The 19,154-nt window shown below is 33.8% G+C and overlaps 1 protein-coding gene across 1 annotated transcript in view; it reads right to left on the bottom strand.

Annotated features, from left to right (window-relative positions):
* LOC143240683 (sodium/potassium/calcium exchanger Nckx30C-like) overlaps window positions 1-19,154 on the bottom strand; it is a gene marked incomplete at its 5' end in the record, with an annotated part of 99,543 nt that overhangs the window by 21,821 nt on the left and 58,568 nt on the right. The window contains 2 exon segments of the mRNA XM_076483507.1: window positions 1,675-1,997; window positions 9,187-9,289. Coding sequence (XP_076339622.1) covers window positions 1,675-1,997; window positions 9,187-9,289 — 426 coding nt within the window.

The following is a 19,154-nucleotide window of genomic DNA, read 5'->3' as shown; positions in this document are numbered from 1 at the left end:
AAGTTTAAACTGTAATGTTGATTGGAGAAGTTTAAACTGTAATGTTGATTGGAAAAGTTTAAACTGTAATGTTGATTGGAAAAGTTTAAACTGTAATGTTGATTGAAAAAGTTTAAACTGTAATGCTGATTGGAGAAGTTTAAACTGTAATGTTGATTGGAAAAGTTTAAACTGTAATGTTGATTGGAGAAGTTTAAACTGTAATGCTGATTGGAGAAGTTTAAACTGTAATGTTGATTGAAAAAGTTTAAACTGTAATGCTGATTGGAGAAGTTTAAACTGTAATGTTGATTGGAGAAGTTTAAACTGTAATGTTGATTGGAAAAGTTTAAACTGTAATGTTGATTGGAAAAGTTTAAACCGTAATGCTGATTGGAAAAGTTTAAACTGTAATGTTGATTGAAAAAGTTTAAACTGTAATGCTGATTGGAGAAGTTTAAACTGTAGTGTTGATTGGAGAAATTTAAACTGTAATGTTGACTGAAAAAGTTTAAACTGTAATGTTGATTGAAAAAGTTTAAACTGTAATGCTGATTGGAAAAGTTTAAACTGTAATGCTGATTGGAGAAGTTTAAACTGTAATGTTGATTGAAAAAGTTTAAACATGCCTGAGAAAAGTAAGAACTTTAGGAAGAACAAGTAAACTTGTTTGTGCTTGAAAAACTAGTAGACTACCGGATAAAAATAGTGTTATTTGTAGTGTTACAACGTTTCACCAGGTGGCCTGACACCATTAGGAACATCGACAACAATATATAATATATATATAAAACTAGCAGCTGAGTCAATCGATATATCATTGGTTATTCTTAGATGGGAATGACGGGTAAATATATAATTAAAAAAACAAATACAAAATCTCGAATAACCAATATAACGTGCATTATAATCTTTTGATGTTGCAAGTTCACCTTTTTGTAGTAAAAATATATATGTAAAAACGGCTGGTTTGGGTTGAGAAAATTTTTATGTAGAGGATCGAACAACGTTTCGACCTTCTTCAGTCATCGTGGTGACACCAGCCGTTTTTACATATATATCTTTCTACAAGTGGGTTTTCTCGTCATCACTGACTTTTTTGTAGTGGTTGTAACCTTACAAATTTCTGCTTGCTGTTTTATTAAGGTTTTGGTAGTGGAACTTCCGTTTCACTGTCATGTTTTAAATAAACCTTGTTTATTAATGAATTCACCCAAATCCATACGAGGGCTATCTATGCTAGCCGTTCTTAATTTAGCAGTGTAAGACTACTGTGCTGGGCCTGGCATGGCCAGGTGATTAGTGCAAGTGACTCGTAATTTGAGGGTCGCGAGTTTTAATCCCCTTCACACTAAACATGCTCGCCCTTTCAACTGTAAGGGTGTTATAATGTGACAGTCAAACCTACTATTCGTTGGTAAAAGGGTAGCCCAAAAGGTGGTTATGGAAGATTATTACTAACTGCCTTTCTTACTCTAACAAATTAGGGACGGCTAGTGCAGATAGCCTTCGTGTAGTTTTGTACGAAATTCAAAAACAAACAAACGAACAAACAAAGTCATTTGTGCTATGTGTCTGATTTATATTTTAAATTAAATTGTGCAATTTGATCTCATTTTAATGTATTTTGGCACAAACTTATTTCTCTATATATATTTCCTTCCATACGACATCCTACAGAAAAAAAGATCATACCTCTGTTCTCTGGACGGCTTCTCTATGAGGATCTTCGTCTTCGTCAAAACGCACAGTTTTTGTCTCTGGGGTGGTTACATGATTATGAATATCAGCTAAAGCAGTGGCAGTAGAAATTGGCTGAACTCCATTGCACATGCAATTAACAGATGTTTCACAAGTTGGGCACGTTGAAGAAACTGGATATTCTTTGTCAGTAGGTGAAGTTGTGTGTACCACAATAGCGCCATTTTGTAGTTCACATGAATTCGATTTTGTAGCATCAAGAAGGACTCGTAGCGAGGCGATTGCATGGAGCTGAGAAGCTTTCTCGTCTAATTTTCCTTTAAAATATTAAAAATAAAATATAATTAAGATCATGTCTAAACCTGCAAGTTTAACACAAATGTGTTAAAGAAATAAAGCCAACGTTTAATATTACACAATAAACATTGTTCACTATTAAACTTTGATTTTATGTCTGCGTGAAAACAAATTTCGACGACTATTTTATGAGTTGAGTTAAACATAAATTAACTTCTTAGAATTTATTACTGGTAATTGGTCATAACTTGCAATACACGAATAGTTTCGTCTAGTTAGGGTAATTGACAGTATTGTCACAAACTGTGGTGAATGTTATTGTCTCACGTGATTCCTGTAAAACACGGCTAGCAGAGAGAAGAAGAGCTTATTTTAGACAGCTACAGTTAGTATGCTCTAAGCCTAGGAAACTGAAATTGTGATTAACGCCTATTAATCGAAAAACTACAGAATTTGACCAGGAACGTTCAAAGATTTCGAACATTACAAACCGTCTCAATTCCGATGAATAACTTTGGACGTTATTTGAACAAGAATATTAAATATATTTGTTGAAAGGAGTGAACGCGTAATCGGTGTGAGACTAGCCAGGAAAGACATCGTTAGCTCAAATGATGTGCAATAATATCAACTCAGAATTAATTTGCTCGTCAATGTTTTTTTATTTTTTTTTATTTTGCGCGAAGCTACACGAGAGCTATCTGCGCTAGCCGTCCCTAATTTAACAGTGCAAACAAGAGGGAAGGCAGTTAGTTATCCTCACCTGCCGTCAATTCTTGGGCTACTCTTTTACCAAAAAATAGTGGGATTGACTGTTACATTATAACGCCCCCACGGCTAAAATGGCGACCATGTTTCGTGTGATGGTGATTCGAACCTACGACCTTCGGATTAGGAGTCTAGCGCCTTAACCACCTGGCCATGTCGGGCCGGGTAAAGGGAGTTTTGTAAGTAACTTTTCCATTCAGTTATTTGAATAATATAAATTTCTTTCTGTGAGGTTGATAACTGATTCACATTAGAACTTGAAGTTGTAAAAGTACAGTGTTACTAAAGTTGTGAAAGTACAGTGTTATTGACGTCTTTAAAAGAATCTTTATTATCGGACTAGAACTTCAATTATACATATTTCACATATCAGCAGCCGAGTGAATTGGAGCTTCTAATTATTTTTAAAGTACAGGCTTTGTTGGTCTAAACTTTGTAGACAATAATTTATGAAACAAATATGTAGTTACTGTCTCTCTCCTAATTATATATTAGGAGGGCAAATTATTGAAACAAAATTGACAACCGGAAACACGATATACTGCACAATGAATATTTTCCTATGCCTAACTCACTGAAAAGGACATTGTATGTATAATGTTTAGGGTTATTTTTTCAGGAATCTTCCACTCTTTCTTTTCTTCCAGTTTTGAACAGGAGAAAATGTCTTCTGTGCACATTCTTTTTTCTTTTAATTTTTCAAACAGATTGTTCTTTAATATATAAGATGTGGTATTGGTTTTTAACGTTTATTGAGATATAGACCTAGAAAACATTAATAACTGCGAAATTCTTTTAAAATTGTGTTTGAAAATTTTGTGACGTACAGAACTTTAAACATCTTTCATAAAAACATGCTGGTATTTACCATCTTGAAGGACATCATCATCAAAATTGGTTGACATAAAAACATGCTGGTGTTTACCATCTTGAAGGACATCATCATCAAAATTGGTTGACATAAAAACATGCTGGTGTTTACCATCTTGAAGGACATCATCATGGCTAATCAAAATTGGTTGATATTCAAGATGGCAGCGGAATTTATCACACTGTGTATGACTTGTATATATCGGTTTAACATAATTACGGGTGTTAATTATGGTAGATTTACATTGAAAGGTATTATAGTTCTATTGTGATATAATTACAGATGGTAGTTGTGGCTGATAGTGAGTGTGCACATATGATTTCTGTGCAATATGCTCTGCACAGTAATTTGAAAGAGTTGCAGCTATTTTGTTTGATTTGATGCCATTTGTCCTAAATCGTATGGAATAAATACAGCTGCTTAAATCAGTTCTGCTAGATGATTTAGTCTAAGTAGAAACATCATTGCTCTAAAACTGTTCCCTCACATTCTGTCTTTAATAATTTTTGCTACAATATGCGTTTCAAGAAGGAAACAGTATTTTGTTTTAAATTAATTAAACTGAAAAAAAAAGTGTTATTGACTTACGATGAAGATAATGATTTGTTTTCATATAAGGTTAATTTCAGATGTCTCTCATGTATAAACTTTCAAAACATTTCATTTTAGTTTCACAGAACCAAGGTCAAGAAACTTAACAAGCTCTCAAAACGTATGCGTTTTGTACTTCCACAGAAAATCAACAAAGACAAAACACTTCTATAGTTCTTTGTCCTTTACAACGACTGCTGTCCTTGATTTAAGGTGTAAAAACTAAAAATATGAAAGGTTAGATGAGAATTGATATTGAAGTAACCAAATTCGAGGACAATCTTCAATAACGATTTTTGATAACGTGGTCTATCATATAAGGTAAGGTCCGGCATGGCCAGGTGGTTAAGGCACTCGACTCGTAATCCGAGGGTCGCTGGTTCGAACCCCAATCACACTAAACATGCTCGCCCTTCCAGCCGTGGTGGCGCTATAAAGTTACAGTTAATCCCACTATTTCTTGCCAAGAGAGTAGTAGCCCAAGAGTTGATGGTGGATGGTGATGACAAGCTGCCTTCCGTGTAGTATTACACTGCTAAATTAGGGACGGCTAGCGCAGAAAGCCCTCTTGTGGCTTTGCGCGAAATTCAAAAGAAACCAAACCATACAAGGTAAACTGACGGTTTTCGGAAAGTGATTTGAAATAATTTGGTTTATGGTAAGCTCTTTACCAAGTCCTCAATGTGATATCGTATTATGTGTAAAAGATAGAACATATTTTACTATTGAAGGAATTGAGTCGTGATATTGTGAACTTTCTTTAACGTTTGACGACATTCAATGAATTTATAGTCCACCCTGGTAGAGTATTTAAGAATGATATTGGATTAATGGTGACGTCACTTTAGGAAGCTGGTGGAGAATGAAATACCAATTGTGGTCACTTTAGTGTCGTCTCTCAAACTTGCGGTATTTGTATAACAATAAGCATTAAAAATAGTTTACAATTATCATATGTACCATGAAAAATAACTGGATTTTACATTTATGGGATTTATGCTTTAATATTTTTAAAATTCTCAAAACCAGAAAATGCATTTTATAAAAATATAACCTTCATTCATACAGCTGTACGAAATTAAAGATTTAGTTTGTTTTGAATTTCGCACAAAACTATTTGAGGGCTATCTGCGCTAGCCGTCCCTAATTTTGCATGCTGGGCCCTAAAACTGGAACTGAAAAGCCATACCGGTGAGCAAATGTCAAACCAGGTGTTGCAATACTTGCGTGCGGTTTGCAAACTTAATTTTTCAAAATGTAGGGGTCAGTCTTACGACAATGCTGCTAACATGTCTGCCCGTTATAAGAGGATGCAGCAAAATATTTTAGAAGAAAACAAGTTTATCATATGTGTGTGTCCTGTGCAGCCCATTCACTAAATCTGGTAGGCCGAAGTTCTGTTGACTGCTGTCAAGTGGCAGTTAATTTTTTCTCTACAATACATTTGCTCTATTCATTTTTCAGCCTCAACCAGCAGGTGTGAAATTATTAAAGCTTGTCTTAAAAATGAAAGTGTGTTAAAATCCTTCTCTGATACCAGATGGGAGGCACACGCTATGGCAAGAACAGCAGTTTTGAAGTCTTTCTTTAAGATTTTGGAAGCTTTATAATGTTTAGTTGAAAACCAGCCAGAAAAGGGAGACACTAGAAGAGAAACACAATATTACAAATAAGATGCAAGAGTTAGAAACTGTTTTATGTTGATCACGTGGGATGAGATTTTGCAAAAGTTTCATAAAGCAAGTCAAGTTCTGCAAAATGAGGATGTGAACTTAAAAACATGCGCAGATCTGTATGGATCATTAGCTGACCAACTACGCACTTTAAGGGATGACTTTGACATATTTGAAATGCTGATTGAGGGAGATGCACAAGAAGTAGATCTGAATGCCAGAGATAAATTTCGTATCATCGCCTTCTACACAATTGTTGATAAACTAGAAACCCAGATGAGAAGAAGAGGAGAGGTGTACAAAGAAATAGTAAAGAGATTTTCCTTCCGAAGTGATGAGCCAAATGACGTCACTTCATCTGCCGAAACTGAAAGGTATTCTCAGTGTTCCCAAAAGCTAATTAATGCTCACCCAGAGAACTTGGACACTAATCTCTCTGCCGAGCTTCAGCAGTTTCACTCATATGTGCGCCACAAGTTCAGTGCAACAAAAACTGTAAAAACCAGATTCGGTCATGCTGAACTTTATAAAATAATTCCAGAAGACAAAATTGAGTGTGCGTTTCCAAACGTAGACATTGCATTGCGTATTTTTTTAACATTAATGGTCACAAATTGCACAGCTGAGCGTTCATTTTCTCAACTCAAGCATATTAAAAATCCTGCTGAGTATAGAAGCAGATTCGTTTCGCCAAATTAGTTTTGAGGACTTGATCAAAGACTTTGCAATTAAAAAATCCAGACGAAAACTTTTTAAAATTTAAATAAATATTAAGGTATAAGTAAACAATTTGCTTACAGGGTTTTAAGTTCAAAGTGAGAAACTATTGACATGAAAGTGAGATTTTTTTAAATAAAAGGGTTTTGAGTAAATTTTTAATTTTTGTTAACATTAAAGTATGAATTTATGAACATCAAGGTGAGAATTTTTAACATCAAAGTAAAAACAAATATACAGTAAAAATAATTATTTTTAATTATCATTAATCAAACAAGTGATTTCCCTTATCATTTATAAATAAAAGACCTCAGTCATTGTTTGATTTTAATCCATGCCCAATCTGTTAAATAAATAAAATAAAACCGCTTTTATTTAGTATTGTTGTGGGGTCTGACCTGGAAGAAAACTGAAGAAGGGTTATAAATGTTTAACTTTTATTTCACTTTCAGCACTTATTGAGTCTTAAGGTCTTGTCAGTTAAGCAGTGGAGGGGCCGAGGGGGGCACCGTTGTTGGGCTATGCTTAGAGCATCATTTGCCCTTAATCCGGCCCTGCCTGTATGAGTGAGTACCAGGCGTTTTGTAAACTTAAACTTCATGGATTATAGATCTGGGGAACACGTCTAGTGTATAGTTGAAATTTCCAGAGCAGCCAGCTACACTTGTTGAAACCAAAAGCCTTACACCATTTGGTCGTATGTGACTTTGTAGCTTACATCTGTTATAATTTCAAACTTCGAATCATGATATGCTACACTTTCACCTCTTAATACGTTACAAGAGTAGTGCTATTCGGTTAAATATAATCATGATAACGACGTTTACTAGCAGCTAGTTACCTTCCATCTTGGATGGCTTACCTTGAACCTTTGAGATTGGACTTTGAGGTTGTAACTCATATGCCCTTTAGCTGCAAAAATATTAACCATTTTCTCACATCAGGACGTAAATGCTGCTTGATAGACATGATTAGGAAGCTCAGGGCTTTTTCGTTTATTTTATTAGCTCATCGTAAATGTGAACATAACTGGTTCGAAATGAAAACATTTAACATGTATATATATTCCATTTTTCTCTTTCTCTTTTATTGCAAAACAAATATTTATGCTTTGGATCTCAAAAACAATAAATCTACTAGTTTTCTAGTAAAAGCAAATACTTTACTAACTGATAGCTTATTTAATATCCAAACAATTCTCATTAAGAACTTCTACTGATAGTACAGAAAAGTGTAAAATGTCATGTCAACCACTTTGTATCTGTTACATGAAATCCTTTTTGCCAATGTCAAAGCTTTTCAGGTTGGCTGGCATGCGACAGACACATCATCACTGTGATAAGTATTTGGGTTTGACGACCCAGACAGTAGCGTATTTAGATAGGAGCTAGAAGAAACTCAGCCCCAGGGCCCATGGTCTTAATGGCAGGCCCATTGATTTAGCTTATTTTGAATTTCGCGCAAAGCTACTTGAGGACTATCTGTGCTAGCCGTCCCTAATTTAGCGGTGTAAGACTAGAGGAAAGGCAGCTAGCCATCACCACCCATCGCCAACTCTTGGGCTACAATTTTACCAATGGATAGTGGGATTGACCATAACATTATAACGCCCTCACGGCTGAAAGGGCGAGCATGTTTGGTGTGACGGAGATTCGAATCCACGACTCTCGGATTACGACTTGAATGCCTTAACCACGTGACCATGCCGGACCGGACCCATTGATAATTTCATTCTATGTAAAATTACATGGGATGTAGGGTCCACAAACATTATTAGCCCCTGGGCCCACACAACCTTAAGTCCCCACTGTACCCAGAGTTCTTGGCTAGCTGGTATATGGCAGACACACCATCCCTGGGGTAACTATTTGGGTTTGAAGACCCGTAGTTCTCGACCAGTTGGCACATAAGCCACACCATCATCGTAGTAAGTATTTGGGTGTGAAAACTTGGAGACCTCGGAAGTTTCCTTTCATTTCGCATGTGGCGTGAAGGAAAGGTACACATAGAATACGTCACGAAAGAGACAGAAAACAAAACATCTAGGCCCAAAAATACCCGAAACGTAAAGTTTGTAGTGGAACTGAGAGATCTGTAGACAGGCATAACAGCGTTTCACCTTATATTATTATTAGCAAATCGTTCGACAACAACTGTTCGGTGTGAACTGATTTTAAGTTGGTAAAATGTAATTGTTCATGAATCTTATTTATGTCACAACATTTCAGAAACTAATATATTAATTAAACACTTAATATGTTAATGACAATAAGATTAAAGAAAGCACAGAAAAGAACGTAGTAGCAGGCATACAAAAAATTAATTGTTTACTTTGTGCACTATGACCGTTTTATTGTCTTTAATTAATTTTTAAATGGTTGTCCAGTTGAATTTTAAATTTAAAGCACATGATATTAACATTGAGTATCAAATTTTATACTAAAGGGAAAACAAACACCACTTTTTTATCACAGTCCAATTCAACCCATAAGATACTACATACGTACCAATTATGTATGTTTCATGTATTAATAACAGTTTGAAGAAAGTCGAAAATATAAGGACCGTGCACGTGCGGTCAACTCTCACCTTCATGTAGAGGATCTATGGAGTGAATCATCAGTTGCAGAAGACCTTGTCGAAACTTTGTGCCAGCGTGAAGAATAGGGGTGCTCATTCTTCTCTTGATATGCTATGAGGGAAAGGTAACAAAAAACAAACTTAGCGATAAAACTGCAATCAGACGTGTGTTTTTTCATGCTTCATTTTTTAAACATTAAGTCAGAAAAAACTTAATTCTCACAAGCTAATACTTTATAGAAAATTGTTACATTTAGTTTCTAGAACTGAATGTTAATATTTTGTATTTAGAGAGAACTGACTTTTAATAGTCAGTTAAAATGGAAGCGTACGGCATATAGTGTAGCTACGTTTTAATCTTGGGTTGAATTTTGGTACGCCTAATTGTGACACTAAAGAGCAGAAAAACAGCAAAACATTAAATGAAATATTTGTAATTTTCTAAGGCTTCTTCCATATATCTACCTTTTCAAAATAAAGATGAACTTCTAATTAATAAACAGGAAAAAAATAAACTTTTAACAAAATTGGGGATCATTGAGTATTCCTGGAATTGCTCTAAGATGTATCCAAAACAAAATAAATACTTTACTTGTTTCTCTACTTTTTATTGCAGCATTTATTTTGTTTTGGATACTTTTTGTAACAATTCTAGGAATAACCAACGATCTCATTTTGCTTTGGATACTTCTTGTAACAATTCTAGGAAAAACCAACGATCTCATTTTGTTTTGGACACTTCTTGTAACAATTCTATGATTAACCAACGATCTCATTTTGTTTTGGATAATTCTTGTAACAATTCTAGGAATAACCAACGATCTTATTTTGTTTTGGATACTTCTTGTAACAATTCTAGGAATAAACAACGATCTTATTTTGTTTTGGATACTTCTTGTAACAATTCTAGGAATAACCAACGATCCCTGCTTTTCGCTTAATTTTGTTTTCTATTTATTTGTTTAATTTTTATAGTGCATGGAATTAACACAACATCTATAAATTTTCAGTATAGCGATATCACTGATAGCTATAATGTTTATAAATATTTACAGCACAATCACATATTTATAAAACGTAATCCTTACACTGGCCTACAAATAAGAGTATAAAGATGCTCGAAGAGAAATTAAATTTTATAAATTTGCCATTGTGGTTTTAATTCCTGTTTTATTACTTCTTGTAACAGGATTCCTACTTCGTTTTAAAATTCACAGCTTTCAATACTATTCTCTGTTTCCTTTTTATGTTATATCTGTATAACGTATATATTTTCCCTTAGAAACTATTGGGTGTCTATCCTTAGGTATGTAGCGCCATTCGTTGGGTTGGAAAAAATGTTTAGCTAAGCACATGCATGTCATGTCTACCATTTATATATAAAATAACTGTATATATTTATCTTAATATTAAAAGTGTATACCAACAGATTAACCAAGTAAGCTGAATAAATCTTCTGTCGATAGTCCGAACCATCTAGACGCTAGCCCTGCTAACATGATCAGGTAGGTAGATAATAGACGAAAAAGTTACTGTTGTAGACATTTTTGAAATGTTCTATTGTAAATATTAGTGAGATTTTTAGAGTATTATCGCCATATATACACATAATATATCGTAACCAATACTTTGAATGGTTGGTTTTTTCGCTGAGGAATTCAATAGGGTGGTTTATTGGCGTGTAGAGTATGTAGATACCATGTCAATCCTTACTACAGTAAAACCTGTCTTAAAAAAATTCCGGCTTAGACAGTGAACATGCATTCCTTTAATTATATATATGTTTTGAGCGGAACGTTTTACTTTCTTAACTCAAGGGAAGTAAGACGTTTGTGAATAAAGTTATTATACTGTTTATGCTATATTTATTAGAATAAGAACAAAAATAGACATTCAAAATATACATAAGTACACAAAATCTTAATCAAATTTATTTGAAGAAAGTGTTCAATTTCAACCGTTTCGTTTTTTTTTAATGAGCTTTCTTGTGTGGCTAAAAGAGAACGCCAATTCTACGACCTTTTCATGAAGCTCATTTTCCCCCTTCATTTTTGCACACAATTTGATAGCGTTAATATAACTTAACACTTGTGATGAAGTAGGAATTTCTATTTCCTCACTCTCCTTTCCATTTTGTTCATCTTCTGAATCTCTTACACTGTTACCATCTTGCGATTCAATCATAGATTTTAAATCAATTTCATCAGTTTCTGCTGAAACATTCTTGTCAATGTTCACAAATTTTTCCGCGTTCACAGAATCCATTTGTGTCAATCTTCTCAGTCAGAGTTTGGATTTCACTAGAATCGTCATAACAAACAACTTTAAGAATAAATGAGAGTATTTGGTAACGTTTTAAAAATGAGGGTATTAAGTAAATTTTACCTAAATTTTAAAATTAGAGAAGGTAGAAATTAATTTTTCGTGAGAATTATTTAAAGAGTAGAATTTCGGACTTAAAAGACATGCACTTCTGTAAATCATGAATCTAATTTAACGGCAAAAATAATGACGACAGAAAAAGAACTGAATATATTTAACCAATATTTACTGTAACAAAATGTCCGATAATTTATTAATATTTAAACAAATTATCAATATTTAAAGAAATCATTAATTAAATCAGAAATTAATATTTAATCAAAGTAGGATCTAATTCTACTTGTTCAAAGGTGAAGTAGGTGAAAGATAGTTTTCAGGTTCCGCCATATAGAGGGTCTTTTATAAGAGAATCTTAAGATAATGCTGCAAAATTTTGATATTTCCGGCTTGTACAAGTTTCTTCCATATGCACTTTACGGCTTAGACAGCTTTTTACTGTATTAAGCGCTACCGTATTCAAAAATATAAAACATAAAAGTAATCAACAAATTAATCTAACACTTTGAACTTTTCCATTCACAGAAAGCAGGAAAATATTTTGAATAAGTGATAAATTCATAAAGATTGGCCATTCTTTTAATGAGCGCTAAAATACTTTTTTAAAAACATAAAATAGTTAATATGTCAAATTAAAGTTCATGTGTAACAAAACAAAAACTACCTATTGTACAACTATAATCAGTTCTTATGCCGAGCTAACCCTAGCCAACAATATATACCACATTCGTTAATGACGATATTTTGTAACTTAAGTTGTTGTTGTTGTTGTTTTGAAATTTCGCACAAAGCTACTCGAGGGCTATCTGTGTTAGCCGTCCGTTATTTTGCAGTGTAAGACTAGAGGGATGGCAGCTAGTCATCACCACCCACCGCCAACTCTTGGGCTACTCTTTTACCAACGAATAGTGGGATTGACCGTAACATTATAACGCCCCCACGGCTGGGAGGGCGAGCATGTTTGGCGCGACTCGGGCGCAAACCCGCGACCCTCAGATTACGAAGCGCACGCCTTTACGCGCTAGGCCATGCCGGGCCTAGATGAAAATATCGCAGTCGGTAGGATCCGAACCTGTGTAACTTAAGGGAGTTTAAAGTAAATACTATTATTTTACTATTAGTTATACGATACTGAAGAATTAAATATTTAAACTAGGCCTACGTGATTTCTCACGTTGTATATGTTAAAACGAATGACTAGATCTACCACTCAAAAATATAAAAAATACCCGAGATTAATTTATGGTAAAAATAATCTTCAAAATGAGTTGACGCTTTGAGATGATGCTTTTAATTACGAATATGCAAATTTATACACTCTATTTGAGCCTCGTTGACGAAAAAATATAATAATAACAATAATAATAATGTAGCTGTTGTACAGAAATTTCACTGGATGACGTTGATATAAACATTCAGACACATTTAAAGTATTCATAAAACACCTCAGAAAGGCTTAAAGTTCTTCCATTCACGATAAAAGGGATATTGAATTTTAAAGTAAGACATCTGTCACATTTTGTGTCATACTGCATGTCTTGAAAGTCCTACATTCTTTATAGCGTTTGTAATTTTTATTTCGAAATTGACTGGTAATTATTTATTATCATGTGCATACAATTTGACGGATAAGAATCCACATTAGTTTAGATATACAACACTAGGTGGCCAGAGTAACATGCATTCACTTTAGGCCTACGAAATGACAGGGGGTTGGGAAGCGACACTGAATATTTTTATTCGCTCAACAATAACAAACTTTTTACACTGAATTTAGACCTAAAGAGGTCACGAAAGGGTTTATTTATCATTTTATACTTTGTTATTATATTGATAGTTCTAGAAACCTCTGTATTGAAAATGAATGTTTCTTACTTGAACACGGACTACAATAAAACAATCCTATTTTATTTTTGTACCTCAAACACCATTTGTATTTAGCAGAAAAAAAAAACATAACAGATATATTCAGTTTAAAGGAAGAGGCGTCTTATCCCTACTGGGGTGATAGAGAATGCTTACATCCTTTTTCGACCTGCTTGTGAGATTATGTATACGATTGTCGTGGAGGAACTTATTTCGTTTTATGAATTTGGATGTTTTTATTCTTTAATTTTGAATTTAAATATGTGTGGCAGAGATAAAAAACTGACGAAGCAAGGTGAAGCAATTAGTGTCCAGAAGGCTTACCAAACGTCCAGGGATTCGTATATATGTGTGTACTCAAGTATAAAGATATAGGAAAAATTAATAATCATAATAAGATTTAGGAATATAAACATAAATGACCCTCTTTTAGGGCGGCAGGGATCTGTAAATCCTATGTCAAAATATTTGCTGTTGGGGAAAACGGGAGTATTTCGAGAAAACCCACCTTTACAGGACAGGCGCCGATATATACTGAGGACACCCACACGACAAATACCCTAGGTCTTCACCTATTCTATGTTCAGTTGGTTACGTGACTGACTAATGTAACCCTAATAATAATAATGACGTTTTCTTTAGCCCATGACTGTGTTTATATATGGTATTTGAGTTACATTTGTTTAATAAAACTGATCTCGTTGTATTTTTTCTAGTAAAAGTTAATAAGCAAGGCTCAGTGATGTCGAGAAAACCCACTTGTAGAGAAATATATATGCAAAAACGGCTCGTTTGGGTTGAGAAAAATATTTACAAAGTTATTGTAAATATGTGTTTACAAGCCTAATAATAGACTTAGGCTACTGTGTTAACGAGCCAGTTTCAGCTTTATTCAGTATAATATTACATCTTTAAATGTAAATATTATATAGATTATCTAGAACTATTGCATACAAAAGACCCAACTAGCAATATAATTTCCTATTTGTGTTTTAAAGTTCATATAGCCTTATTATAGTTTACAGGCCCAAGACTGGATTCAGCAGGTCAAGCCCTATTATTTGTACTAGACTAGGCCTATGTATATTTGCACTTTAGATATGCATTGTTTACCAAAACGTAGGTCGTTCATCAAGTCAGACCTACTACAGTTTTCGTCTGATACTAGTGTTAGCATCTATAGTAAAACTGTGGAACGAGAGAGATTTGTTGTATTGTGCATCATTAGTACATATTGGAACACAACAATGCAGTGATACAATACCATTATTTGTTGTTTCCCTTAAGAGCCTTTTTCTCAATTTAGAATGGAGGGCACGTGATATCGGTGAACGAAATACTGATGTTTGAATTTTTTATCTATATGAGCAGTTGCTGGCGATTAATAAATCTATTTTTTTACATGAATGATGTAACAGTTACTAAATGTTTGTAGTAGGATAAAAATATGAAATATTTAATACAGTGCAGTATACATCTGAACTTACCACAAACTTCGTAGGTTAATACTTCAAACTTGTAAAATAACATTCAATTAAATAGTGAGTTTACTGATTTGGTCTTCGCCCAAACAAACACAAAAAATAATTTGAACTTCTGAAAAGAATGATGACAGTAAATGAAAAAAAAATATAAAAAAAGATTTATTTTTATAGTTGAATTCATGACAAAATTAATGCAAACACGTATTAAAATTATCACTAGAAATGAAAATAATCGCTATGATTTATTTTTTCCCATACTTTTATTTTTTTTCTATTTCCGGTAATGTTTTCACTTTTTAACAACAAATGTAAATTTGTGAGTTATAAATACGACACTGAAAGCAACAATAAAAAGTCAGCAAATAACCGACATCTTCACAATATGAAATTATATTTCAAGTTCAAATATTTCAAGTCATTGAAAATAGATGTAATAGATAAGCTAAACTAAAAAACAAAACCTTGATAAGTTAAAGTTAATTATTACTACAGTCTGTAAATAGGTGAAAAATAAAATTATTCAACACCAAAGGGAACCTTCAGCAGCCGCAGCACTCGAAATTCTTTCAGTAAGGATTAAAGTAAATTAATCTACGAATATTCTTTCCCGTTTTTAGTAGCTATTTTTTGTGCGCTAGCAATATCAAGCGCTTGGATTTAATATACTCAGTTCGATTTTATTACTCATCTGAACCCATACCAGCCCACTCTCAAGTTGAAATTAATTTATGACTTCTTGGGAGTGGTCAAATACATCAGTCGGAAGGATTTGACCTCCTGAATCCAAAACTGCAATTACATCTCAGATTGGTCAAGAGATGACGGAGCTATGAGATAAAAGTTTGTGTGTGGAAAAACAACAACAAACACTCAGAAACATTCTATGAGCTGATATGCAGGCGGCTAAAAATGAAATAAAAATTCTGCCAGAACGCTAGACAACAACAAGTTGCAGTTTTGCTGCATGTCAGTCTGTTTGACGTCTCAATGGCTCAAGGCTTATAACACTAAAAACCGGGTTTCGATACAAAACATAAAGATTAATGTGGAAGTGTATTACAACATAGTGAAGGCCAAGTTGTAAAATAACTAAGTAATATAAATATTGATTATTTCTGTCTATTATTAATGGATGTATCATTTTACGCAATTTAAAATAGCTCGATTTCACTAAAGTTGTAAAGTCAACCATTTCATTTATAAAGTTATGTATTTCTTAAACCAAATGTTCTTGTTTAGAATTTATATATTTTTTCATTGAGAGTTTTTTGAAATTTCTATTTTTAGTTAGTTGGTTGTTTGTTTTTGAATTTCACACAAAGTAACTCGAGGGCTATCTGTGCTAGCCGTACTTAATTTAGCAGTGTAAGACTAGAGGGAAGGCAGCTAGTCATCACCACCCACCGCCAACTCTTGGGCTACTCTTTTACCAACGAATAGAGGGATTGACCGTAACATTATAACGCCCACACGGCTGAAATGGCGAGCATGTTTGGTGCGACGGGGATTCGAACCCGCGACCATCAGATTACGTGTCGAGTGAGTGCCTTATCCACCTGGCCACCTGAATTTGTTACCAAATTCTTTTTAAAATATGATGAAACGACTTAACTAATTTTGTCTGGTGAATTGACTTTTGTGTAAAAAAAAACAAGGGGGGGAAAAAGTTGACGTGAAATCATTGCGTAGGAAGATAAATTGATGTAACATTAATGAATTCATTTTGTTCCAAGACCTCAAACTCAGCACTAGGATTTTTTTGATTGACAAAAAAAGACGACACCTAAAGGGAAACATTGTGAAGGAGATCGATGAAATGTCAGTTGAGAAATAACAGTCTGGAAAACACCGCCGAGAAATGTCTTCTTTATCTGCTTCATACATCAAGGAAAGAGTCGGTTAGAAATCCCAGAGATTCCAGTCAGATTCCGCAGGGAACAACATTTACAATCGACACATAATTCGACTTTCTACAAAAGCACAGCTTATCACCTCTCTGGCACTTCTTCGTTGCCTGGGTTGCTAAGATACGGACCAACTTCGTGTTTTTCGATATAATGATCCTGTCATCTTTATGAACTGATAAATATTAGATGTAATCAATTCTCAAAGACGCATATTTCTAAAATCATAGTATTTAAAGAAACACACATCTTTTTGTAACTACAGAAACAGAGGAAATATTTTCTAAGCATTTTAATTAGCTAGTTAAATCTTGTTTTTTATCTATCAAAATAATTAAAGTGACCATGTATGCCTATCGCCAATGTTTATGTGAAGCACACGATAGGTCGTTCGAACAGTAGACCCACTGCCCTGTTTCCTTTATGATTTTTGAAAAGTAGCCCACTGTCTTGTTTCCTTTATTCTACACGTTGTTAAACTGAGTGAAAAAACAACTGTTTTTTTATATTCATTATATATTTGTTTAGTCCAGAAATAGCTAAACATGTTCAGCGTTTGTGTAAGAGATAATATAGCTAACGTGTATGTACGTATCATGTCTTTAACTTAGAAGTAGCAAAGTTCGGTAAATAAATACCAAATATCCTACTAAACTACACACATATGCATATATTTCATATTTACAAAGTTTCTAAAAATGCTTAGTTCCTTGTTATGCTGCAATTAATGCTAGATACTACGTTCAGTTCCATCACAGAAAGTAACCACTGTTTCATGGAATAATTGTGATTGGTCACATACAGGAAGATTTATTTATAAATTTCTGTGATTGTTCTGATACAGGAAGAGTTATTTCTGGATTTCTGTGAGTGGTCAGGTACAGGAAGAAATATTTCTGAATTTTTGTGATTGGTCTGATATCGGGAGAGTTATTTCTGAATTTCTGTAATTGATCTGATACAGGGAAAGTTATTTCTGAATTTTTGTAATTGGTCTGATACAGGGAAAGTTATTTCTAAATTTCTGTGATTGGTCAGATACAGGAAGAGTTATTTCTGAATTATTGTGATTGGTTATATACACGGAGAGTTGCTCCTGGATTCTTCTGATTGGTCAGATATAGAGAAAAGGTGAACTGTAAATGCAGCTTCGGCATTTTGAAACAGTTTCTTTCCTAAAATTTGAAAGAGTAGAGACTTACTGTTGAAGTCTAATCTGTGTTTATAATTTTTAATAGCAGCTGCTGGTGGTCATATATTCTTTGTTCTCCTTGTAGATATACTTAGGTAGTTTTAGTTCATTTCTAAGCACATTTTATCACCATTCGTCAAATCACTTACTTTCAGCCATATTCTATTTCATTCTTTAAATTAACTCGTCACATCACAATAGGCTACTTACTGTTTGCCAATCACTTCTATTTTTGCTTGTCACTAATTAAAAAGTGGGTTTTACTTCAACTTCACCCTATCCTTGCCTTTTTCACTCCACTCGTGAGAAGTCACTTGGTATATCATTCCACATATCAGGTTCTCTGATCTCCGGTTACTGTGCACTAGTTTTAACCTATGTCTACCAAAACGGCTCATGTTTAGGTTCACCTATCTGTGGTCTAACTTGGAAATTTGTTACTTTTCAATACGTCACATGTATTGAGAACTAAAAGTCAGACGACGTCCATTTTTAGACCTGCATAATGAAAGCCGACAAGTTCACACTCCAGGTTGGACGCTTCTCTAAAACCAACAAATTTCAAAATTAAACGTATTTTCTATATAGTACACGAAAGGTTAATTATTCACTGATATTTCAATTATTCTTATTAGATCTTTACAGATTGAGATACCCGTGGTGGGCACAGCACAGACAACTCACTGTGTAGATTTGTAGTCAGCAAAAACAAACAAACAAATACAACGAAGATATATACACGTCTACTATTGTACACGTTTCCTCTTCCATCACCAAAATTTTAGAATAACGATTGTATTATTAAAAAATAATTTAAAATAATAATATATCGGAAATACAAACTATAGTTAATTCTGGAAATAGCTGTCATAATGGTAGCAGGTCTGTTTAAATCGCTAATGATAAAATCAATGACGAAAAAATTATACATTTGTGAATTTCACTAAACAATGACGTTTTGCAGTACTTTGTTCGCTACCAACGTTGTTTTATCTTGAATAAAACCGATACATAGAAAACACAAAAATACTCAACAAGTCATATAATTGTGGAATACTGAAATATTGGAGTAGTATGCAGTAGTATTGTTCCACTGTTTAGTAGCATAATGTAGTGACGTTTTACTGTTTAGTAGCATGATGTAGTATTGTT

This window comes from Tachypleus tridentatus, chromosome 13 (genome assembly GCF_004210375.1).
Source record: "Tachypleus tridentatus isolate NWPU-2018 chromosome 13, ASM421037v1, whole genome shotgun sequence".
NCBI lineage: Eukaryota > Metazoa > Arthropoda > Merostomata > Xiphosura > Limulidae > Tachypleus > Tachypleus tridentatus.
Note: the sequence above shows the minus strand (reverse complement) of the source record. Positions and strands in the feature narration are given on the sequence as shown.